Genomic DNA, 25,843 nt, shown 5'->3' with positions numbered 1-25,843 from the left:
TATTCCCTCCATTGTGTGACAGCTGCCCAGTTGAAGAGCTGTGATCTCCATGCAGCACCACAGCACTATGCGCCTCAGGAAAAGCACCCCTCAGCCTCAGAAGATGCCCTTCTGGAGCCATGCAGCCATACTCATTATACCTTAATGTAAGCCTATTTGCCTACTAGCCAAATAAAGTGCAGAGCATGCACGATGCGTGCAACTCATCATTCCAACATATTTCACATCAATTCATCATTCAGTTCAGTCAGTATGTCATCCATTCTGTTTATGGTCTGAGTTCAATAGGAACTAAAATCAAAGAGAATAGAACAGTTTTATGTTTGTTTATTGAAATCCATGTGTGTATTCAAGGTATCTAAATTCTCAAGTAGCCTATCATTTAATAATTCAATGTTTAATTTAGGCCTATCCAAATAAAACAATGGGCCATCAACTTGTAGGCATTGCGATGTAGGCTATCATTTTGGTACTGGTGTCTTGCGGAATAATTGTAGAATTCTATTTGTGTTTTATAACTGTTTTTATTATAGGCCTCTCCTTTAAAAAGAGACCCTAGCTCAACAGGCCTCTAAATACATTTGAAACAAAACAGTGAAGCACATGCAGTGGCTGATAGGAAAAACAGATCTGGCAGTAAGAATAGGCTATAGATCGCCTTGACTATTGGAACCCGTTGGCTATTTGCTCAAGAACAGGTTATAGCCAACACTTAATCAATATTTTGTCTCGTTATTTGATATGGATATAGCCTCTGTGTGATGGGGTTGTGCAATGCAAATGGATATAACAAGCCTACATACAGACTGGAATTTGCAAATACAACCGTCAAAATGCCTAATATAAGGCCTACAGTCTGTGCTCCCAAATACTGGAAAAAGTGTGATTCATTAGGTTATATGATCACTACAGTAGCCCCACGTGGCTCTAAAAATAAATTATGCAATTATATGTCATTAAATAACACACATATTTAGATAGTGGAATAGGCCTAGCCCAAATCATGTTTACTTTCTATTTTGCAGCTCAGGAGTTTATTCTAGACAAGGCCTCTCTGTGTCTTAATAGTATCATTCTCACACAAGTCATTTGCTGAAGGCCCAAGCCTATACTACGCCATCTACTGAGTGGCGAGCCTGAGCGGCACAGCGGTCTAACAACCGAACAAAACCGGCTGCGGCGTGCGCTATCGTGCATAAATGTATTGAACCAATTGGTTCAGAGTTTGTTTTGATATTTTAACCTGCGTGTCGTGATCGCGTTTTGTGTAGGCGGACAAAATACATGTATGCACGATAGCGCACGCGCGCAGCCGGTTTGGGTTCGGTGTTAGACCGCTGCGCCTGCACTACGTCTCAGTGCTAGAGGCGTCACTACAGTTCGAATCCAGCTGTGTTTTGGAGTCCCATAGGGTGGCGCACAATACGCGCAGTGTCGTCCGGGTTTGGCCGTCATTGTAAATAAGAATTTGTTCTAACTGACTTCCCTAGTTAAGTAAAAAAAAGCTAGTTATGATATCGGCACATGCTTTTTTGACATTGCACATTTTATTCTGGCACAAAAATGTATGTAAACGGAGCTCAATTGATTTCATTGTTACTGTCGATTAACTACTATCAACAAGGATCCCTTATTATCTTATTTTACTACATGTAGTAGTGCTGTTCTATAATAACGTGTACACCCATCCCCCACGTCGACATACTTCGTCCGCATTCTTCTCTGCAATGGGGCCTAGACTGGGCATGCGTTGATTTTCCAGTCGTTCGTGGGGGGATGAACGTGTAGGGGGGCGCTCTTGTATCACGGTTGCTGTAGTGAAGGCCGTTCCTTGGCGATACAATCAGACAAGAAGTGGGGTGGTGAGAGAAAAAAAGCTAACAGGCTAGGTCGCTCTTTGTTTCTGGCTAGCGTTGGAAATCGAAGGACCTATCGGCGAAGGGTGTTTCAATGTAAGTCAGATTCAAGTTTTATTTTGAATAGCCTACATGGAGACTACTTAAGACCACTGCAACAGAGTTATTGTAAAGTGTGGGAATAAGATCATGCTAGACTTAGCCTACGTTTAACCTCTCCCTTGTTCATTTTAAAGGCCACATGTTCATGACCCGATTCATATAAATCATGTCAAATTATTTTAATTCATATTAACCCCTCCTACAGAATGTGCTTTAGCAAGATTGAGTGATTAAATAAATGTCAAAATATTTTGAGTGTCAAAGGCTCCAGTGGTCATACATAATTSATAGATTCACCAAACATCTGTTTCATTATTCCATAGAAAAACTACGACATCTACCTGGATCACACTCTGCAAGTAGCACTGCTGGTGATTTGAAAAGTCAGTCAATCAATCAATAATAATACTCTAAGCAAAATTGTTTATATTTAATTTACAATCTGTAGAAACTATGACAATAGAAAGGTTCCGAACTTTTGTGAAACCTCACAGTACAGCTGAAAAATATATGGCAAATAGACATCAAAACTGGATGGTGTTCAGAGATAGATGGGAGGGGTTGAGAGGAGCTAAAGGYTGGMACTAAACATAACAAAAAACAAGATAACTAAAGTAAAATGTACTGTGTCCATAAATTGTACAGTATGTATAAGCTGGAAGTAGAAGCCTAAGTGTTGTTGTCCATTAGTTGAATCCAATTAGGGGAGGGGTGGTAGTGTTATGGGAAAATAATAAAATGGACAATATATATATATATACATATATAAAAAAAAAATCACAATTTTGGACACACCTACTCATTCAAGGGTTTTTCTTTATTTTTACTATTATATACACATTGTAGAATAATAGTGAAGACATCAAAACTATGAAATAACACACATGAAATCATGTAGTAACCAAAAAGTGTTAAGCAAATCAAAATATGTTATATTTTTCAAAGTTGACACCCTTTGCCTTGACAGCTTRACACACTCTTGGCATTCTCTCAACCAGCTTCATGAGGTAGTCACCTGGAATACTTTTCCAACAGTCTTGAAGGAGTTCCCACATATGCTGAGCACTTGTTGGCTGCTTTTCTTCACTCTGCGGTCCAACAAATCCCAAACCATCTCAATTGGTTTGAGGTCGGGTGATTGTGGAGGCCAGGTCATCTGATGCAGCACTCCATCACTCTCCTTCTTGGTCAAATAGCCCTTACACAGCCTGAAGGTGTGTTGGTTCATTGTCCTGTTGAAAAACAAATGATAGTCCCACTAAGCGGAAACCAGATGGGATGGCGTATCGCTGAAGAATGCTGTCGTAGCCATGCTAGTTAAGTGTGCCTTGAATTCTAAATAAATCAGTGTCACCAGCAAAGCACCCCCACACCATCACACTTCATCCTCCATGCTTCACGGTGGGAACCACACATGCAGAGATCATCTGTTCACCTACTCTGCGTCTCACAAAGACACAGCAGTTGGTACCAAAAATCTCAAATTTGGACTCATCAGACCAAAGGACAGATGTCCAAGGTCTTATGTCCATTGCTTGTGTTTCTTGGCCCAAGCTGGTGTCCTTTAGTAGTGGTTTCTTTGCAGCAGTTTGACCATGAATGCCTGATTCACACAGTCTCCTCTGAACAGTTGATGTTGAGATGTCTGTTACTTGAACTCTGCGAAGCATTTATTTGAGCTGCAATCTGAGGTGCAGTTAATTGCCGATTTTTGCGGCTGGTAACTGTAATGAACTTATCCTCTGCATCAGAGGTAACTCTGGGTCTTCCTTTCCTATGGCGGTCCTCATGAGAGCCAGTTTCATCATAGCGCTTGATGGTTTTTGCGACTGCACTTAAAGAAACATTCAAAGTTCTTGACATTTTCCGGATTGACTGACCTTTGTGTCTTAAAGTAAATATGGTCTATCTTTGCTTATTTGAGCTGTTCTTACTATAATATGGACTTGGTATTTTACCAAATTTGGCTATCTTCTGTATACCACCCCGACCTTGTCACAACACAAGTGATTGGCTCAAGCGCATTAAGAAGGAAATAAATTCCACAAATTAACTTTATCAAGGCACACCTGTTAATTGAAATGCATTTCAGGTGACTTCCTCATGCAGCTGGTTGAGAGAATGACAAGAGTGTGAAAAGCTGTCATCAAGGCAAAGGGTTGCTACTTTTGACAAATCTCAAATATAAAATATATTTTGATTTGTTTAACACTTTGATGATTCCATATGTGTTATTTKGAAGTTTTGAAGTCTATACTATTATTCTACAATGTAGAAAAGAGTAAAAATAAAGAAACTCTGGAATGAGTAAGTGTGTCTAAACCTTTGACTGGTACTGTATATAGACAGCCAAAAAATATATGTGGGATTGGAAATGATGCAGATATTTACACTGATAGAAGCCACAATCAATTTGCAACATTTGAGCTGATCTAACCCCCCCCTGCCAAAAGAAATTGTGTACACTACTTGACCAAAAGTATGTAGACACCTGTATGGGGACACTCCTCTTTGAACATATAATTCCAAAAATCATGGCCATTAATAGGGAGTTGGTCCCCCCTTTGCTGCTATAACAGCCTCTACTCTTCTGGGAAGGCTTTCCACTAGATGTTGGAACATTGCTGCGGGGACCTGCTTCCATTCAGCCATAAGAGCATTAGTGAGATCGGGCACTGATGTTGGGCGATTAGGCCTGGCTCGCAGTCTGCGTTCCAATTCATCCCAAAGGTGTTCGATGGGGTTGAGGTCAGGGCTCTGTGCAGGCCAGTCAAGTTCTTCCACACCGATCTCAGTAAACCATTTTTGTATGGACCTCACTTTGTGCATTGCGCCATTGTCATGCTGAAACAGGAAAGGGCCTTCCCCAAACTGTTGCCACAAAGTTGGAAGCACAGAATCGTCTAGAATGTCATTGTACGCCGTAGCGTTAAGATTTCCCTTCACTGGAACCAAGGGGCCTAACCCGAACCATGAAAAACATCCCCAGACCATTATTCCTCCTCCACCAAACTTTACAGTTGGCACTATGCATTCGGTCAGATAGCTTTCTCCTGGCATCCGCCAAAGCCAGATTCGTCCGTCGGACTGCCAGATGGTGAAGCGTGATTCATCACTCCAGAGAACACGTTTCCACTGCTCCAGAGTCCAATGGCGGCGAGCTTTACACCACTCCAGCCGACGCTTAGCATTGCGCATGGTGATTTTAGGCTTGTGTGAGTCTGCTCGGCCATGGAAACCCATTTCATGAAGCTCCCGACGAACAGTTCTTGTGCTGACGTTGCTTCCAGAGGCAGTTTGAAACTCGGTAGTGAGTGTTGCAACGGAGGACAGACGATTTTTACTCGCTACGCGCCTCAGCACTCGAGCCTGCAGCCTGTACTCTCTCTCCTGGAGGATCTCCACTGGGTCCAGACCACGGGGCTTCTGGATGGGCGTGATGCGGTTCTGTTTCTGGTGTAGCACCATGGTTGGGGGCTGGGGGGGCTGCCCAGGGGACTGGGTCTGGGGGGYCATGACCGGGGAGGCAGCAGGGGGCACGGAGGGGGGAGCAGGGGAGGGTCTCCCAGTGGGCTGAGGGGGAATCAGCTTCTGGGGGGCACTGGATGGAGCAGCAGCATTCACCATGGGCCCTAGAACATATGGCATTGAAAGAGTTATTAGTTCTACCATTGATTATACAGTGTTTTGGTGCAATTATTATCTGTTTAATATGTGTGTATTCCTTGTTTAATTTTTATTTAACTAGGCAAGTTAGTTTACAATGATGGCCTACCCTTGTGATAGGTCTGGTGAAATTATCAGGACAGGAAAGAGAAGCACATGGACTAAAAACACTATAGACTAGTGCCCTCTCACACACATGTGAATCATTGCCCAGGTGTCAAGAGGAGGCTTACCTTCGGGCCATTGTTTAGGGAGTCCATTGGTGGGCTGTCCCTGAATACCAGGGGGAACACCTGAGGGTCCTGGAGGCGGCATGTTCGGGCCTACCATTCCTGCAAGATGACATAAGAAATGATCAGACACTGCCTGGGCATTCATGCCTACAGAAGTCTAGTTAACGTAGAAAATGGTGCCTGAACTGAGAACATGTGTTCAAGTTTCACCACCAGGGGTCCCCGTTCAGCATTCAAATTATTTATTTTATTTGTTTGAGATGGACAGCATGTGTGTGTCATTCATAGGGTTGCAAAACTCATTGACAGGCTGTGTAGCATACACTTGCATGTGCCCACCCCACTCACCATGAGGTCTGTTGTAGTTTGCTGGTGGCTGTCCAGGCCCCGCCTCAGGCCCAGAGGAAGGGGGCATGTTGGACATCCCTGGCTGCTGCTGCATCTCTGGCATGGGCCTCTTGCCCTGCACAGCCATCTGCAGGTGGTCTGGCAGGGGCTGGCTGCCGTCCAGCATCTTGTAGGCCATGATCTGGGCCCTGAGCTGGTGTAGCTGGTTTTGGTTGAAGGGGGTGGGTCCACCTGGCCCAACACTGCCTGGCCCAACCCCACCTGGCACAGAACCACCACTCAGGACATCACCGAGGTTCTGCTGGCACATGGCCTGGGGATCACRGCCCTCCATGGGGACACCTGGGCCAGAGAGCATCATGGGGCAGGGTGGAGGGCCGTTGGCTGGCACAGGGCTGGGAGAGTGCTCAGAACCCCCCAGTGGAGAGGGGTAGCCTGGGGCGGAGAGACAACAGAACAGGTGAGAAAACTCATCTTCCCTGGGAATGGTAGGGCATGACTGTCCCTTTAACTGAGAACAGTGGGAAACTGATTTGAATGACTAAAATAATGGCTAGATACATCGAAAATGGTGGRGAAATGGATGCRAACAGACCAGGAGAAATGTTAACCAAATKKAGACTGGTATTATGATTATGAGCTGGACTGGCGATACAAACACTTTACAAATCAGTCTCTAACAGACARGCACACATTACAGCTGAGCCTCYCGCTTTGTACATATTACCTCAATTACCTCAACACCCCCGTACATTGACTCTGTACCGGTACCAACTGTYTATAGCCCTGCTATTGTTATTTACTGCTGCTCTTTATTARTTGTTAATCTTATCTCTTACTTTTTTTAAAGGTATTTTCTTAAAACTGCATTGTTAGTTAAGGGCTTGTAAGTAAGCATTTCACTTTAAGGTCTACCTACACCTGTTGTATTCGGCGCACGTGACAAATACAATTTGATTTTGATTTGTCACCAGTCAATACAGGATAGAAGAGTCAACAGAAAAACACCCTCTCCTGTGTTACAGTATTTCAACAGCCCCTCTGTCCCTCTCTCCTTGGTGACTGAMTAGTTTTGTAGCAGACAGCTGCCACCGGCATTGTCTGAAAGGGGAAGCCTCATGCCCCGCCCCTCCACTGAGCGTCTGCTGCTCACGCTACCCAACAAAACGACAGAAGTGAAAGAGGAGAAACTAGCTGGTTGAGTTCACAGTACAAGTGCACACGCGTCTACACGAGTTAYCATTCTCTTCTCAGGTAATCAGCTTTAAAAACAATTGTGCTTAACTCTAAAATCATATGCACCATATTTAGATCATATGGAAAGCTAATAAGTTAACCTTTTGTGTAAAGCTCCTTCAATAACGGAGTCAATGTTTCCTCTATCCTCTYTGCAATCTAATCAGTACCCCATGGTATGGTACCTTGGGAATGTTGGTCCATGGGGCTAGGAGGGGGTCCCATCCCAATATGGCCTCCACCTGGTCTCATGCCCATGCTCTTCATTGGTCCATAGCGAGGGTCATCAGACATGCCCTTCTCATGCATGCCTTCCATAGGCTGGGAGGAGACAACACACATTAATACATTGACATAAGAATGTCCTACTTAGATAGCGCATACATTTCTTATGTACAGTAAAGGAAGAATAGATGAATGCAAAAAAAGTCTCATAAAATGGTACCGCAGACCATAGCAGACATTTGACATACATTACAGTTATGGATTTGCCCATTTTCTGTCTTACTTTGTGCATCTGATGCATATTCTCCTGAGGATATACTGAGGGCCCATGTTTTGGGTGGGAGTGCCCAGAGGCTGGGGGACCTGGGCTGGGTCCTATCATGGCTCCTGGAGAAGGCCCCGGTCCTGGAGAGGGGCACGGCCGAGGCGTCCCTCCCATGGGGGGGTCCGGGGTGGACATTTCTCAGGTGAGTCCGAGAATGTGACAGCACCAAGATCCACTCTGCAGAGGACAAATGACATAAATACTGACCACTATTTACAACAAACCAACCCAGCAGTGTGGAGTAAAATTTACTGTGTACTAGTGACGGGGGGATTGATACCGTTACATATCGGGATATTGTTTACGATATATTGTATCATTTTGACAATATCACATTAGTTGGCTGTACCTAGGGTTGCAAAGGATTGGAAACTTTCTGGTAAATTTCCGCAATTTTTTCCTGGGAAGTTAAGCCCTGGAATTTGGGGGATTTTGCTTAAATTCTTCAAAAAGTTAAATTAAAACAGTGAACCTTTTTAATCTAACCGCTTAACTATTTATCTGTACATGGAATTGTATTTGTTGTTTTTTTACAATTTTTTCCTAATCTTTACAGGAAAATGTCATGGGCATTATCTGATGTGTGGAGACATTTCACTGCAGCTAACGTAGAAGGAAAAGCTGTGTACATTTGCAAATACTGTGCCAAATCATATGTGAAGAATGCAACAAAGATGCAGAATCATCTGGCCAAGTGCATAAAGTTACCTCAGCGCTCACAACAAGCAACCTCTGACAAAAGTCCCTCTACTTCTATTTGAGGTGAAAATTATGAATCAGACACCTTATCGATAGGAACAGCTCATGGTCCTCCTGGAATCAGAAGTTTTTTTGACCCAATGGAGGAACGTAGTCAGAGAAATGCTGATGAATGTCTTGCTCGAGCTGTGTATGCAACTGGTTCACCTCTGATGCTCAAAGGCAATGTGTATTGGAAGAGATTTCTGAATGTTCTTCGCCCAGCATACYCCCCTCCAACCAGACATGCTTTATCTACTAATTTGCTGGATGCAGAGTWCAACAGAGTTCAAGTCAAGATCAAGCAAAGCATAGAAAAAGTAGACTGTATTGCAATCATCTCTGATGGGTGGTTGAATGTTCGTGGCCAAGGAATAATTAACTATCATCTCCACCGCTCAACCAGTATTCTACAAGAGCACATGGGACAACAGACACACCAGTCTCTACATTGCAGATTAGCTGTCATCAATYACCTTGGACCACAGAAGCTATTTGCACTGGTGACAGACAATGCTGCGAACATGAAGGCTGCTTGGTCTAAAGTGGAGGCGTCCTACCCTCACATCACACCCATTGGCTGTGCTGCTCATGCATTGAATCTGCTCCTCAAGGACATCATGGCACTGAAAACAATGGATACACTCTACAAGAGAGCCAAGGAAATGGTTAGGTATGTGAAGAGTCATCAAGTTATAGCAGCAATCTATCTCACCAAGCAAAGTGAGAAGAATAAGAGCGCCACATTGAAGCTGCCCAGCAACACCCGTTGGGGTGGTGTTGTCATCATGTTTGACAGTCTCCTGGAGGGGAAGAAGTCACTCCAAGAAATGGCCATATCACAGTCTGCCGATATGGACAGCCCCATCAAGAGGATCCTCTTGGATGATGTATTTTGGGAGAGTGGTAAGCAGCCTGAAACTCCTGAAACATATAGCAGGATTGAGGGTGACAATGCCATCCTGTCTGATGTTCACACTCTGCTTGCAGATGTAAGAGAAGAAATCCGTACTACCCTGCCCACTTCACTGTTGCTCCAAGCAGAGGAAACTGCAGTTCTGAAATATATCAAAAAGCATTAAGACTTCTGCCTGAAGCCCATACACACCGCAGCGTACATGTTGGACCCCAAGTATGCTGCCAAGAGCACCCTGTCTGGTGCAGAGATCAACAAGGCCTATGGTGTCATCCCTACCGTGTCTCGCCACCTTGGCCTGGATGAGGGCATGGTTCTTGGCAGTCTGGCGAAGTACACTTCCAAGCAAGGGATTTGGGAGCGCAACTGGTCCTTGTTTGGGAACACACACACCACAGCACGCAACAGGCTGACCAATACATGGGTTGAAAAATTGGTGGCCATACAGGCAAATCTTTGGCTTTTTGAGCCTGACAATGAGCAATCCTCAACAAGGTGGGAAAGTAACAGTGAAGATGAGGCCTCAGAGTCTGATGATCAAGAGGTGGACATTGAGGCGGTCCAGGGAGAAGATATGGAAGCCTGAGAGGAAGACAACCAAAGCTTTAGTTTCATTTTAAAGATGTATGTTGAAAACGTTTTTGGGAGATGRGATGGATCATCGGGGATCATTCAATATTCCCTTTCTTTTGTTGTTCATCCCATGTGAAGAGTCAACTCATTTAATGAAAGTTCAATTCATAACTAATTTTAAAAATATATTATTCTATTGGAAGGATTTGATAATTTTCAATTATGTCTACTTATGATAAGGTAAAAGGTTTATGTTTCTGTCTCCATATGATGGTAAATATATCCAATGCAAAAAACTACATTTAAATGGTATTAATTTGCATATTCCCGTTAATTCCCACGGAAAGTATCCACCTCTGAATATTCCCCAAAATGTGAAACTCTAGACACARCTACTCATTCAAGGGTTTTTCTTTATTTTTAGTATTTTCTACATTGTAGAATAATAGTGAAGACATCAAAGCTATGAATTAACACATATGGAATAATGTAATAACCCCCAAAAAAGTGTTAAACAAATCAAAACATATTTTATATTTGAGATTCTTCAAAGTAGCCACCCTTTGCACACTCTTGGCATTCTCTCAACCAAAATTCACCATGCCTTTCTGCACACCTAGGAACCTCCCTCATACACTGCTGCCACATATAGCATGACACACATGTTACGTTAACATCGTAATGTATTCGGTACAAAAGCTCGTACAGGGATAACTGATATCATAACATCACTTTCCCGGCAAAGACTCAACATCAAGACTCTTCTGTTTCTCCACTCAAGCCACCCAGTCTGCGTCGCACCAAACGAAGAGCATCACAAACACCGGGAATCTTCCCCTGGCTTCAGGTGGTCCACTTTCACATTTACCGCTACCCCAGTAATCACTCATTTTAATGGCGCCCTATACTTGAGAGCAAAACAATTCACATATCCTGTCCCCAGACGTTTGACGCGGAGCGCCTGCTTCATCTGACCCAACAGAAACACAAACAATTACAAGACCACTTCGGGTTACCTTCACCGATTCCACACCACCCAACTCCATTTTCACCCACCCTGAAACCACAAATGGATCAGCCAAAAGGCAAGGGTCCACTTTTTCCTTAATTTCACTCCTACGGTCAGACTCATCTTTATCCTGACCCTCCGTGTAATCCTCGGGCTCCGAGAACTTCACCACACCTACCACCTCCGATACTTCGCCCTCATTCACTTTCATTTCTCCTCCTCTCCTGTCTTCGATCCAGTGTACAGATCACACTTTCTACCATTCTTCAACAAACCATCTCCCTTTTCCTCCACTTTTGACCAATTCAAGCTCACCTTCCTCTATTTTCCCTTCCATTCGTCCTCCGTAATCCAAGTATATGTCTCCTGGTAAATCTAGGACGCCATTCCTCGCTCGCTCCAGCCCTCCGCATCCAGCTGCGACACACACTTCCAGTTTGATCACCCCCAAACATTTCCCTTACCAAAGATAATGGCAACTCCTTATCGGTCACCGAGGCCGTTAACACTTTCAAAACTGCGGAGATCTACAGTATTGCAGCGCGCGAGGCACCTAGTGTGGTGTATAGCTTGACTAGAAAGCTAGCTAGCAGCAAAACAACCTCCGTTTACAACATAGTAGCACGCTATATTTGTTTGAGGTCAGAAACCATTCACCCATGTGATGGGCTACATTCCAAACATTGTTTTCTACATAATAAATGCGAATCTACTGGAACACTGCCAGACAGTTGGCTAATGGTATGGTCTCTGCTAGCCGACCATGTTGTCTTAACAAAATGTATGAATGACGTTGTTTTGCTGACTTTAGAGATGCTGCAAGAGTAAAAAAATAAATATATTTCAGTTGATTGATCCAACCTGCATCCCGTACCCCGGCTCTAGTTAACTAGATACATTTACCAAAAACGTATTAATTTCAGTCTGCCGCCACTGTCTGCAGAGACAGACGAGTAATGTCGGTCCTGACAACCGTTCCTTCCAACCCAACGATAACCAAAATGTACTAGAAAGTGAAATTACGTATCATTCATCTGAACAAGGATAACATCGACGAAGTATTAAAAATAAAACACCTGAATCTGACTTACATTGAAATCACCCTTGGCGAGTAGGTCCTTTCGAACTATGTCGACGTGGGGGATGGGTGTACAAATTATTATAGAACAGCATTATTACACGTAGTAAAATAAGATCATGAGGCATCATTGTTGATAGTAGTCATTGACAATAATAATGAAAGCAATTGAGCTCTGTTTACATGCATTTTTCTATCTAAATAAAATGTGCATGTCAAAAAATCATTGACGTTATCAACACTAACTATATTGACTCGTTTAAAAATCACAACCAAAGGCGCTGTTATGTTGATTGAAATATGTTACAGTCCGCTTTACAGTAAACAAAAATATGATGGTACAGGTTATTGAAATTAAATGCATAGGGACAGATAGAACCACGGAGAGAACTGGGTAGTGGTGGATAGTCGACTCCAAAATAATCGATTCCTCGACTCCTTGCCTGTCGACTCCCTTTTCTGGGTGTCAAGCTTCGACTCCTAAAATTCAGTATTTTTGCAATGGAGGAAACTATTTTCCGTAGAACACAAACTCGCATCTTTCACCGCAAAGAAAGAGCGAGGGAGAGATGGGAGGGGCACAGCCAGGCATGTCCGCCACCAGGCAGAACTGTGCATCCGTTATCAAAATATGTAGGCTATAGCAATGCTGTATTTCACAATTTATTGCCTTGTAATGTCTCGTGCAAATTCACTAAAGTAGGGGCTATCAATGAGTAGGCTGAGCTATTCTACACGCAACAGACCGAAGACCAAACACACACCAGCGTTTTTCATAGCGAAGGAAAAGAGGAGCAAGCGAGGGAGAGAGAAGATAGGGTCAGGCAGAAAGACTGTTAGAACCATGCGCATAGGCTGTATCTTGGTCATCTGTATCTAGCTATGCCTCGTAAATTACCAAAAGTATATTAAAGTATTAGGAAGGACGTCTACCATGAATGGATCGCAAAAATAATGGTTATGATCACACTTCCTCAATATAAATATTATGGGGAGACCTATATTTTTTGTCAACGCACATACTTGGATAATAATTACAAAACCAACGTCTCTAGTAATACCCGTCCGAATAGGGCTATAACATGTCAAAGAATTGGCTTATCAGCATCGAGTGCGCAGTATCATCGCATGGGATCCGTCGAGGCTGCACACGGCAGAAATATCACTGAAATATTATAGATGTAACTTCTTACACATCACCTTCTATAGTCAAACAAAATAGTCCTTTAATATGCAACTGGGGGGCATCATGCTCTTGCCAGTCCTCTGAAACGCAAATGTAATCTTCCTAGTAAGGACTGCAATAATGAGGTTGCGCGTATGTGTGTGTGCATCAGTTTCAGCGTGTTTTTGGAGTTGGGCAAGAGTCGGAGTGCAAGAGTCGGACTCCAAAAATCCTTAAATCGCGCACAACTGGAACCYCGTTCATCAGGACAAAACTTTTTAAATTGTTTTATTTTATTTAACCTTTATTTAACTAGGCCAGTCATTTAAGAACAAATTCTTATTTACAATGACGGCCTACCAAAAGGCAAAAGGCCTCCTGCGGGGGACAGGCCCTGGGATTAAAAATACAAAATAAATACAATATAAATATAGGACAAAACACACATCACAACAARAGAGACAACACAACACTACATAAAGGGAGACCTAAGATAACAACATAGCAAGGCAGCAACACATGACAACACAGCATGGTAGCAGCACAAAACATGGTACAAACATTATTGGGCACAGACAACAGCACAAAGGGCAGAGACTACAATATATCACACAAAGCAGCCACAACTGTCAGTAAGAGTGTCCATGATTGAGTCTTTGAATGAAGAGCTTGAGATAAAACTGTCCAGTTTGAGTGTTTGTTGTAGCTTGTTCCAGTCAAAATTTTGGCCAACGCTCAGATAGAAATGTATGATGTAGAACAAACAATCAAATCAAATTTTATTTGTCACACACATGGTTAGCAGATGTTAATGCGAGTGTTGCGAAATGCTTGTGCTTCTACTTCCGACAATGCAGTAATAACCAACGAGTAATCTAACCTAAAAATTACACAACAACTACCATATAGACACAGTGTAAAGGGATGAAAGAATATGTACATAAAAATATATGAATGAGTGATGGTACAGAACGGCATAGGCAAGATGCAGTAGATGGTATCGAGTASAGTATATACATATGAGATTAGTAATGTAGTGTATGTAAACATATAAAAGTGGCATTGTTTAAAGTGGCTAGTGGTACATGTATTACATCAAGATGGCAAGATGCAGTAGGTGGTATAGAGTACAGTATATACATATGAGATGAGTAATGTAGGGTATGTAAACATTATATGAAGTGGCATTGTTTAAAGTGGCTAGTGATACATTTTTTACATCAATTTTTACATTATTAAAGTGGCTGGAGTTGAGTCATAGCCACTTTAAACAACGCCACTTCATATAATGTTCAATGTTAGTGGTGGCTGTTTAACAGTCTGATGGCCTTGAGATAGAAGCTGTTTTTCAGTCTCTCGGTCCCTGCTTTGATGCACCTGTACTGACCTCGCCTTCTGGATGATAGCGGGGTGAACAGGCAGTGGCTCGGGTGGTTGTTGTCCTTGATGATCTTTATGGCCTTCCTGTGACATCGGGTGGTGTAGGTGTCCTGGAGGGCAGGTAGTTGGCCCCCGGTGATGCGTTGTGCAGACCTCACTACCCTCTGGAGAGCCTTACCGTTGTGGGCGGAGCAGTTGCCGTACCAGGCGGTGATACAGCCCGACAGGATGCTCTCGATTGTGCATCTGTAAAAGTTTGTGAGGGCTTTTGGTGACAAGACGAATTTCTTCAGCCTCCTGAGGTTGAAGAGGTGCTGTTGCGCCTTCTTCACCACGCTGTCTGTGTGGGTGGACAATTTCAGTTTGTCCGTGATGTGTACGCCGAGGAACTTAAAATTTACTACCCTCTCCACTACTGTCCCGTCGATGTGGATAGGAGGGTGCTCCCTCTGCTGTTTCCTGAAGTCCACGATCATCTCCTTTGTTTAGTGTATAAAATCAAGTCTGCTCTAGTCATGGTATTTCTATCTGCAATGTTTTTGTAATGAACATGGCCTGCTCACAGGAGGGTAAGGGTTTCCCGTTTATCACCGGTTTTATTATGAGCTAATAGTATCTTGACATGTAGCATTTTAACCAATTGAATGATAATGCACATTAAGGGTTGATGAGGAAAGCAACATCAGACCCGTGCCTTTCAATGAATAGCACTGTCAATGTGTTTGCCACAGTCATATCACACACATTCATATCAGACAATAGTGAAATACCATAAAAACAAGGGTGTCATTAACTTGTTTGTAGATGTGTAGGCTATTCTTATAATACATTTRCATTGTTGCACACCTTGATTTAGGCCTAGGTGGTTTTACTATTCTTTGTGTTGGGGAATTTTCTGTTCTTATTTATTTTAATTGTATCTAATTTATTGTATTTATTTATTTTCCTTAATGTCCTTGTCTCTTGTCCAATTGAGCTTTTAGTATTTGGCATCCCTAATATACAAAACCAGTGATTGCTGCTCTTAACATGTGAATAAGGACATTAGCCTTGTCATATTGCAGTTGCACCTTATGACTGTTTACAGCAGCAAAGCTTGAGAATAGACCGTCTCAAATCTTATGTTAGTCAAAAACTCAATCACGACTTCTTGGCTGGAGAGTTGCTGGCTGGCTGCGTGACGTCTCGCTGAGCCAGCTTAGAGGGTGAGGTCAGGTCTCTCTCAGTTTCCTTAAGCTCCGGAACCCAGTCTCACCTTCAAAGTCCCAGAGCCTATTTACCATGCTAGGAGGGAAGAAGGTCCCAGAGGAAAGTGTTTCGGGTGGGCCACAGAAAGGAGATGACCCTCCGCTGGTTGTCCACCCAACTTTGGAGACACCGTGTGATGTGTCTCCTGATGGCTTTGTGTGTCACCTTGTTACTCATGCTCCTGGCTACTCAGTCATTGCAGCATCCAAGGTAAGGGACAGTCTGTCTCTCTCTTTCTCCCCACACCATTATGCACTGTCTGTAGCTGGTGGTAAAACTAATAGATTTAGCTCAGTGGTMATTGTGAATGTACCAGAGAAATTCTACATATATTTGTGAAAATGCATTACGGATTAAACAACCTTTTAAATACAGAATTGATWAATGAGGAGTTGTTTGTCATGGCATACAGCTAAGCTGTATAAGTTCTGTTGAGACTTTATTTACCTAGATGTCTGATGAAATCCTCTGTCTCTTTCCTTTTTCGAAAGCCACTATGCTGGGCACAAGGGCCATAAGGTGGAGGAGAGGGGAGCACTTTCCGACAATGCTCCTCCAAACACCCCTGTCCCATCCCACACTGCCCCTAACAGGAGGAAGGAGGTTCAGACACCCAATCTGCAGCATCAAAGAGACCCCAATGGGTACACCTTTATGAGGACAAGGAGGAGCCCTCCACCTGTAGCTTTCCTCAAAACACACAAGACTGGAAGCAGCACTGTTCAGAATCTGATGTTCCGCCTTGGGGAGAAGGAGAACCTCACTTTCGCCTTCCCCTATTACGCATACCAGTTCAGCTACCCAGATAGGTATGGGCACGACTACTATCTCCTGTAAGATATGGTTACCTCTATTCATCTGATGAGTAGATATGTTCTATTGCAATGTTCAGATTATCAAATTTAGTGTCAGGTCTCTGGTACATTTGGAGCCCCTCCATTTGGTGGATATTAACTGCAGATAACTTTCACTGCTTTAACGTGCTTAACCGTCCTTATGGCTCCAGGTTCCGAGCAGACTTTGTAGATGAGCTGCCACCGGGTTCCTCTCAGTTCGACATGCTCTGCAGCCACATGCGGCTGGACCTGGGACAGCTGAAACAGGTGATGCCCAGGAACACCATCTACATCACCCTGCTGCGTGATCCTCTACAGACCTTCGAGTCCGTTTTCAGCTACTACACTTCCACTGTACCCGCCTTCACGCTAGCCAAAAAGGCAGCTGACACAGCTAACAGGAAGTCCGCCCTCTCGGTCTTCCTGGAGTCCCCAGAGTCCTACTGGGACCCTACAGAACCCGGGAATGGCCTAGCCAGGAACCCTATGAGCTTTGACCTGGGCKTCAGCAGCCAAGAGTGGAACGCATCCTGGCCCATGGAGCTGACTCAGCTGGAGGAGGCCTTCCAGCTGGTGATGATCGCTGAGCACTTTGATGAGTCTCTGGTTCTCCTGGGGGCTTTGCTGCAGCTGGAGCCTGAGGAGCTGGCCTATGTGCACCTGAACGTCCGCGCCCCATCGGACATCACCCCGCTGGAGGAGGACACCAAGGCCAGGCTCTGGGCCTGGAACAGTCTGGATGTGCTGCTCTACAACTTATTTCTGCAGGTGTTCTGGGAGAAAGCTGAGCAGTATGGCCTGGGGAGACTGAAAAGGGAGGTGGCCCTACTGAGGGCCTCCACACAGAGGCTCAGACAGAAGTGTGTGGCCAGAGAAGGAGTCCCCCCTGGTGAGCTGGAGGACCTGGTCAGGCCCTGGCAGACCGACACAGTCACCATCCTGGGATACGAGGTACGAGGGAACCTGACTCTGCAGGAAGAGGGGCTCTGTGTGCGACTAGTGCTGCCTGAGCTACAGTACCACTCTCATCTGTATTTCCAGCAGTATGGCCATGACATGAGGTCCATACCTACAGACTAATGTGCAGCACTTTCCCTTTTAGATACTACACCACTCAGAATTTCTGCTTTTGATGTATTTTTCCAATAAACCAAAAATACTAACATTGTTAGGTCCCTTTCCAAATGTATTTTTATTTTTAAAATGTGGATCTTCTTGTTAAAATACTATAACGACCTTAATTCAACTCCTAGCGACCTAATCAAGAGATGTTAGCCTCTTGGGGAAGCTAAAAGAGGCATAGTTCAGCCATAATCCAAGAGGAAGTGGCGTGTCTTTTTACTAGAAGCTCAAGGACATTATTTTAGCTATAATCGTTACATTTTTCAGTAGAATTTTCAGATTCTTTGGGTGGGGAGAAACCCCTCTTCAGTTATCAAACAAATGTATTTATAAAGCCCTTTTTACATCAGCAGGTCAAAGTGCTATACAGAAACCCTGACTAAAACCCCAAATAACAAGCAATGTAGAAGCACTGCAGGGTATCCGTTAAACATGTCATTCAAATTTGTATGGCCTAAACGAAATCAGTCTGATGAAGTTGAGTGATTTATTTATTTTTACTGAGCTTTTATTGAATGCATTGTGCTACTCTTTTTCCATGTAAAAAATATTAATAAAAAAAAAAACAGGGCAAATGCAACCCCATATCGCTCAGAATGTGCCTCTTAATTGACTGATAGCAATTTTAAAATTATTATTTTATACTCTCCCCACTCAACCACATAAAACCAACATCTCTAAGAAGACAAATTGATTCCTTCACCGGTTCCATGTGCACGTCACAAGGTCTAAGGAATCCAATTTCCTAATCCATTCACAGAGCAGACATCCTGTCACATGACGTCAAACAGCAGCTCAGAGTCTAATGCTGGACAAAGTAGTTCAACAAAAGGTTGTAGTGGAGAGGACTATGGGATGAGCAGCCTATCTACACAATGATGAAATAGGGTCAGTTAGTGTCTTTCAGCCAGGCATACAGTCACCCATGACTTCATGTAGAATAGTAAACAACGAAGTTGAAGGCAGGTTATTTAACGTAAGAACCTCAAAACTATACTAATATCAAAACCTTAAATTAAAAACAATTATAGAGAAACCTTCATTTAAAAACATTGTTACATTCATAAACACGTCCCCTTAAAACAAATAATTAGACCAAACTAWTAAATACACAAGAATAGTGTCATTGGCCTGTTCTATTCAGCAACACCTCACCCAGCCTGTTTATTGCCTGTGGAGGTTGGGGATAAAGGCTAATGCTGGAGCATGTGCCCCGTCAGTAGCTGCCACTGATAAAGCTCAGTTCAGTAACCGTGTGTATGAGTTGGTATGTGAATTATGTTCCCTGCTGGCCACTCAGGGCACATTCAGTCAGTCTGTTCACAGCACCCTTATCGGAGTTGCCAACAACCGGATGTTCCAGTTTTCAGGGATACAGCTAATTCAACCTAGCTTAGAACTTTTATACCTGCTACGTTAGTTCACAATAACACAAACTCATCCATGCTGTTGCTGTTATTGGTCCTTCTCAGCCTCGCCTTATCCTTGGTCAGGATGTGGGTGATAGCGTTTGGGGGTGCATCGCTCTCATCCTCCTGCCCCCCATCCTGTCCCTGACCCTCTGCAATGGTGAAGATGGGGTACTTTTCTGTTGATGATGAGAGAGCCTGGGGAAGAGAAAGAGATGAATGAGAGAACCATCTCTAGGAGAGCTCTTATATTTCCCCTCATCTCAATTTAACCATTAACCAATGACTGTATTGCAACATACTGTAAAAGCAATAATGTACTTGGCTCCTTGCAACTAAAACATGTTCTGCATCAGTTATACAGCATACTCTTCATATATGTATATTTGATCTCAAGAGTAAACAACAGCATCTTGTCCAGGGTTCAAATCCATAGCCAGCCTATTCCCCTGACATGGACACCACAAATAAAATCAAGTTGGTCACATTCACAGGATACATGGTGTAAACGGTACAGTGAAATGCTTACTTGCAAGCTTTCCTCAACAGTGCAATACCCATTTATAAAAATAATACACAGTAAGTAATACAAAGTAGTAACAAAATAACAATTTTAATGTTTGGAATTTTTATGTTTGGAAATATATACACAAAAATAATATACAGTATAGCTTAGATAAATAATAAATAGTAGCAGCAATATTGCCTGTGTGTGTGTGTCCCACATACCGTGTTAACAGCTGAGCACAGTAACTCAAATTCCTTCTGGCTCTTGGCATAGAAGCCTATAGTGCAGCTGGGATCCATGCGACTGAAGGAGATCTTCCTGGGACACTTACAGTGAAATGACTGCAGGGGGAGTGGAGAGAAGTCCCCATTAAGGCGAGAGATGGTGGATAGCCCAGTTTCTAGACCGAGATTTTATCTTGATTGTGTCACGAAAGCGTCGCCAACAGGCACAGACAGGTCGGTAAATAAGTGGCTTAGTGTTACACTGCTAGACCGAGATACAATCTTGGTCTAGGACCTGGTCTAGTGTCATGGATATAGAATAATGTATAGGGTTTGCAAACACAGCCAAAACAGGAAGAGAGCGCCTTCCATTACCTCTAAGGGGAAGTTATCCTGTGTGATATCCACTGTGGACTGGCTGTAGTGGGGGTCCAAGCACAACAGCTGTTCGTCTAGCACAGGAGACATGAGCATGGTCAGAGTGAGGGTACAAGGACTGTAAAATTACAGAATGACAACAGGAAGACCATACACCTACCTTGGTACCCAACGAAGAACAGAGAATGCTTGGGTTTGCCACCAATGATTCCAATGCAGCATTCTAACCTCAAGAGATTCTTTGGAAAGATAAAAACACAAGAATGGTTTACCAATCTCTCACTGTGTTTTGTTGTTGTCAGTGTCTGTGTGCATGTCTCTAGCATGTTACTCTGACTTGACACATACTTTGACACATTTAATGTAGGTGGGGTTGAGGACTTCTCCTCCCAGGCGCACAGGGACCAGGATGATGACAGACTTCCAGGCTGGACTGGGTCCTGTGGAGCCCTCAGATAGAGGTCTCTCACACAGCCTCACCACGTCATCTATGTACACTACACAGGAACCACATAATGATACAACCTATTACTATGGTCTGATGGGTGCCCTGCCAAATAGTGGGAATGAGATAACAAGGGAACACTCACCAGTGCAGTCCTGTGCTACATACACTGTCAGATTGGACACCTCTGCTGATGCTGCGTCAACAGCCAGACTAAAACAAACAGACAACCCACATCACTAAGGGAAGATGTATTGTATGGAATGCAGATGGCTGGGGGGGGGGCAGGTTTAGCTTCTAAGGGTTTAGATTCTAAGTTCTCACCGAAGTATGTGTGCTACAAAGGAGGGGCCATACCAGTCCCCTGCCTTCTTCCCTGAGCTTGTGCCCTGTTCCACCAGCTGATGCAGCCCGAACGGGGCGATGGGATGATCCCCAAACCAGGACACCACCCGTCTGTGAGTGACCTCAGTCCGGCTCTCCAGGAAGGACACTATGCTCTTCCTCTTCCCTTCTTCGTCAACTCTGGACCCAAGGAGCGAGACTCCTGTACCTCAATGTCATCTTTGGACACATGTTGGCAGAGAGCCAGATCCAGCCTGGCAACATAGAGAGACAAGGGACAAGGCTAAGTAGTGATAAACTGTAGTAGTGTGTTACTCAGGACATACTTTGAGATGCTACTGGAAAACATGTACCTGTATGTATGTACAGTGGGGCAAAAAAGTATTTAGTCAGCCACCAATTGTGCAAGTTCTCCCCACTTAAAAAGATGAGAGAGGCCTGTAATTTTCATCATAGGTACACTTCAACTATGACAGACAAAATGAGAAAAAAAATCCAGAAAATCACATTGTAGGATTTCTAATGAATTTATTTGCAAATTATGGTGGAAAATAAGTATTTGGTCAATAACAAAAGTTTATCTCAATACTTTGTTATATACCCTTTGTTGGCAATGACAGAGGTCAAACGTTTTCTGTAAGTCTTCACAAGGTTTTCAACACACTGTTGCTGGTATTTTGGCCCATTCCTCCATGCAGATCTCCTCTAGAGCAGTGATGTTTTGGGGCTGTTGCTGGGCAACACGGACTTTCAACTCCCTCCAAAGATTTTCTATGGGGTTGAGATCTGGAGACTGGTTAGGCCACTCCAGGACCTTGAAATGCTTCTTACGAAGCCACTCCTTCGTTGCCCGGGCGGTGTGTTTGGGATCATTGTCATGCTGAAAGACCCAGCCACGTTTCATCTTCAATGCCCTTGCTGATGGAAGGTGGTTTTCACTCAAAATCTCACGATACATGGCCCCATTCATTCTTTCCTTTACACGGATCAGTCGTCCTGGTCCCTTTGCAGAAAAACAGCCCCAAAGCATGATGTTTCCACCCCCATGCTTACAGTAGGTATGGTGTTCTTTGGATGCAACTCACATTCTTTGTCCTCCAAACACGACGAGTTGAGTTTTTACCAAAGTTATATTTTGGTTTCATCTGACCATATGACATTCTCCAATCTTCTTCTGGATCATCCAAATGCTCTCTAGCAAACTTCAAACGGGCCTGGACATGTACTGGCTAAGCAGGGGGACACGTCTGGCACTGCAGGATTTGAGTCCCTGGCGGTGTAGTGTGTTACTGATGGTAGGCTTTGTTACTTTGGTCCCAGCTCTCTGCAGGTCATTCACTAGGTCCCCCGTGTGGTTCTGGGATTTTTGCTCACCGTTCTTGTGATCATTTTGACCCCACGGGGTGAGATCTTGCGTGGAGCCCCAGATCGAGGGAGATTATCAGTGGTCTTGTATGTCTCCATTCCTAATAATTGCTCCCACAGTTGATTTCTTCAAACAAGCTGCTTACCTATTGCAGATTCAGTCTTCCCAGCCTGGTGCAGGTCTGCAATTTTGTTTCTGGTGTCCTTTGACAGCTCTTTGGTCTTGGCCATAGTGAAGTTTGGAGTGTGACTGTTTGAGGTTGTGGACAGGTGTCTTTTATACTGATAACAAGTTCAAACAGGTGCCATTAATACAGGTACGAGGTGGAGGACAGAGGAGCCTCTTAAAGAAAGAAAGTTACAGGTCTGTGAGAGCCAGAAATCTTGCTTGTTTGTAGGTGACCAAATACTTATTTTCCACCATAATTTGCAAATAAATTTATTAAAGATCCTACAATGTGATTTTCTGGATTTTTTTCTTCTCATTTTGTCTGTCATAGTTGAAGTGTACCCATGATGAAAATTACAGGCCTCTCTCATCTTTTTAAGTGGGAGAACTTGCACAATGGGTGGCTGACTAAATACTTTTTTGCCCCACTGTATATGTGTGTGTGTGTGACCCACGTGCACAAGTGTGTTTTTTCTTTTACCTGGCGGCAGCAGGTGTAGCAGCAGCCCCTGTGCCAGGAGCATCTGTCCACTGCGCAGCATGCAGCCCCACCCACTGTCTGTGGTCAGAGAGGAACCATCCAGCTGTGGGAAGCCCCGCCTGTACGTCAGCCACAACAGAGTGGCAAAGGCCCGGCGAAAGCACTCCCTCTCCACTGACAAATCAAAGGACAGACACTGGCCTTGAATATACAATTTTCTCAAATACAGTTACATACCAGTTTACCATTAGGTGTGGGTCTTTTTAAAAGGGTGGAGTTACCCAACCAACAGAACATCTCTCACCTCCATGACTGAGCAGATAAGACTGTCCAAGCATGGTCAGAGGAGAGGTCTTGCTGAAGCGGGCCTTTGACTTGAACGACCAGCCTGGATGGGCAAAGGAAAACAAACTATAAAATTACAAACAATAACTCGCCCAAGCCTCCCCCATTTCCCCTTCACCCAAATCCAGATAGCGGATGTTCTGAAAGAGCTGCAAAATCTGGACCCCTACAAATCAGCTGGGAAAGACAATCTTTTCTCTCTAAGATTATCTGCCGAAATTGTTGCAACCCCCATTACTAGCCTGTTCAACCTCTCTTTCGTATCGTCTGAGATTCCCATAGATTGGAAAGCTGCCACGGTCATCCCGCTCTTCAAAGGGGGAGACACTCAAGACCCAAACTGCTACAGACCTATATCTATCCTAACCTGCCTTTCTAAGGTCTTCGAAAGCCAAGATTACCGGCCATTTCGAATCCCACCTTACCTTCTCCGCTATGCGATCTGGTTTCAGAGCTGGTCATGGGTGAACCTTTCTCAAATTATTGCCTCGCCTAGTTCACCAACTACTTCTCTCTGATAGAGTTCAGTGTGTCAAATCGGAGGGCCTGTTGTCCGGACCTCTGGCAGTCTATGGGGGTGCCACAGGGTTCAATTCTCGGGCCAGCTCTCTTCTCTGTATACATCAATGATGACGCTCTTGCTGCTGGTGATTCTTTGATCCAACGAGATCCCTGCAGCTGTTACATAGTCCACTCGGTATATAGCCCACCCACCATTTACCTACCTCATCCCCATACTTTTCATTTATTTACTTTCTTGCTCTTTTGCACACCAGTATCTCTATTTGCACATGATCATCTGAATGATTTATCACCCCGGTGCAGTGGCGTGCCGTGGGCCTGGGGCCTAGGCCTTCAGTCGAGTACGACACAGTCCCACCCGAATTAATCCACCTCTTATTACCATCATTATGCCATGGCTCTAGACACTATACATTTAGACAGAAACGCAGTATAACCAGGCGTTGCGTCACCTTGAAATTGACAAATTGACATTTTTGGGTAAACAGTGTTTAACAGACAACTCAAGTTTGCAAAGCCAGTGTGGCTCCAAACACCAAATCGATCACTTGCAAATAATAGGCATTCCCAGCAGTACAGTTTGCAGTGCTTCTCGGGAGCCTGTGGAGCCATTGACAGCGCTCCTAGTTGAAACTTTGAAAGTGGCGAGCGAAACGAACCCTTTCCCGCCTGTGACAGGCTTTGTGCGTCGGGCGACCTCTCCTTACAATGTCTAACTTTTCTTGAAATTCGTCTTGGAGAATGGCGTTATAATTATATCCTCGACCAAATCGATATCTTCTCCTCTCCTTCCGCCATTGTGGGTTGGAAAAACAGCTTAGTAGAATGCGAATTAATTCGTTTATCAATTCAGTTTCCTAGATCTGCATAGACCTGCCCATAGGACCTGCCTCTCAATATTGTAATCCAATCAAAAGACGTGGACGCACTACGCCTGCTAGCTGGCTCCTGTGTAACACTGGAGCCAGCCAGCAGGCGTACAATAGCCAACTCTAAAGCTGATTGGTTGACACAAAATTTTAATTTCCATTCACTTAAGCTACAAGCGCCCGCACTGTTGATTCTGAAGGCCTGAGGGCAGATTTTAGACCCCTGGCAAACACATGATGGCTGAATATGATTGGATAAAAGATCTAACATAAAGACCAGCCCTCCAAATCTCAACCTGGGGCTGGAAGCAGTGCAACCAAGAGGAAAGCTATGAAATGAAGAGTATAACTCTTACTCTGGGGAATAATTTAATACATATTTGTGGGAAAATATATTTAAAAAAAAAATTATATTCTGATGATGTTTAGGCCAGCAGAGAAGGCCTTGCAGGCCCTGACGGCCCACCACTGCCCCAGTGTTAATCTGCTAAATTGTAATTATTCGCTCCTATGGCCTATTTATTGCCTACCTCCTTCATGCCTTTTGCACACATTGTATATAGATTCTCTTTTTTCCCCCCTACTATGTTATTGACTTGTTTATTGTTTACTCCATGTGTAACTCTGTGTTGTTGTCTGTTCACACTGCTATGTCTTTATCTTGGCCAGGTCGCAGTTGCAAATGAGAACTTGTTCTTCAACTAGCCTACCTGGTTAAATAAAGGTG

At 43.9% G+C, this 25,843-nt stretch overlaps 2 protein-coding genes and 1 pseudogene across 2 annotated transcripts in view; 1 reads left to right on the top strand and 2 right to left on the bottom strand.

Annotated features, from left to right (window-relative positions):
- Nucleotides 1-11,706, bottom strand: part of LOC112067817 (transcription activator BRG1) — a 31,355-nt gene extending 19,649 nt beyond the window's left edge. Inside the window, exons 1-6 of the mRNA XM_070438606.1 lie at nt 11,543-11,706; nt 7,950-8,168; nt 7,627-7,762; nt 6,206-6,640; nt 5,858-5,956; nt 4,503-5,590 (exon numbers count right to left, since the gene is read on the bottom strand). Of these exons, the coding sequence (XP_070294707.1) occupies nt 4,503-5,590; nt 5,858-5,956; nt 6,206-6,640; nt 7,627-7,762; nt 7,950-8,126 (1,935 nt within the window). The 5' untranslated portion in view covers nt 8,127-8,168; nt 11,543-11,706. The remainder of the gene's footprint in view (nt 1-4,502; nt 5,591-5,857; nt 5,957-6,205; nt 6,641-7,626; nt 7,763-7,949; nt 8,169-11,542) is intronic.
- A 4,864-nt stretch (nt 11,707-16,570) lies between these two features.
- Nucleotides 16,571-18,441, top strand: LOC112069614 (galactose-3-O-sulfotransferase 3). Its single transcript, XM_024136969.2, has 2 exons — nt 16,571-16,907; nt 17,105-18,441. Exons 1-2 carry the CDS (start codon nt 16,753-16,755, stop codon nt 18,012-18,014), a joined length of 1,065 nt encoding a protein of 354 aa, XP_023992737.1. The 5' UTR covers nt 16,571-16,752; the 3' UTR covers nt 18,015-18,441.
- Nucleotides 18,442-18,732: 291 nt separating this feature from the next.
- The window catches only part of LOC112069615 (cysteine protease atg4da-like), a 15,485-nt pseudogene continuing 8,374 nt past the window's right edge, over nt 18,733-25,843 (bottom strand).

Source organism: Salvelinus sp. IW2-2015, unplaced genomic scaffold (assembly GCF_002910315.2).
Source record: "Salvelinus sp. IW2-2015 unplaced genomic scaffold, ASM291031v2 Un_scaffold1058, whole genome shotgun sequence".
Lineage (NCBI taxonomy): Eukaryota > Metazoa > Chordata > Actinopteri > Salmoniformes > Salmonidae > Salvelinus > Salvelinus sp. IW2-2015.
Note: the sequence above shows the minus strand (reverse complement) of the source record. Positions and strands in the feature narration are given on the sequence as shown.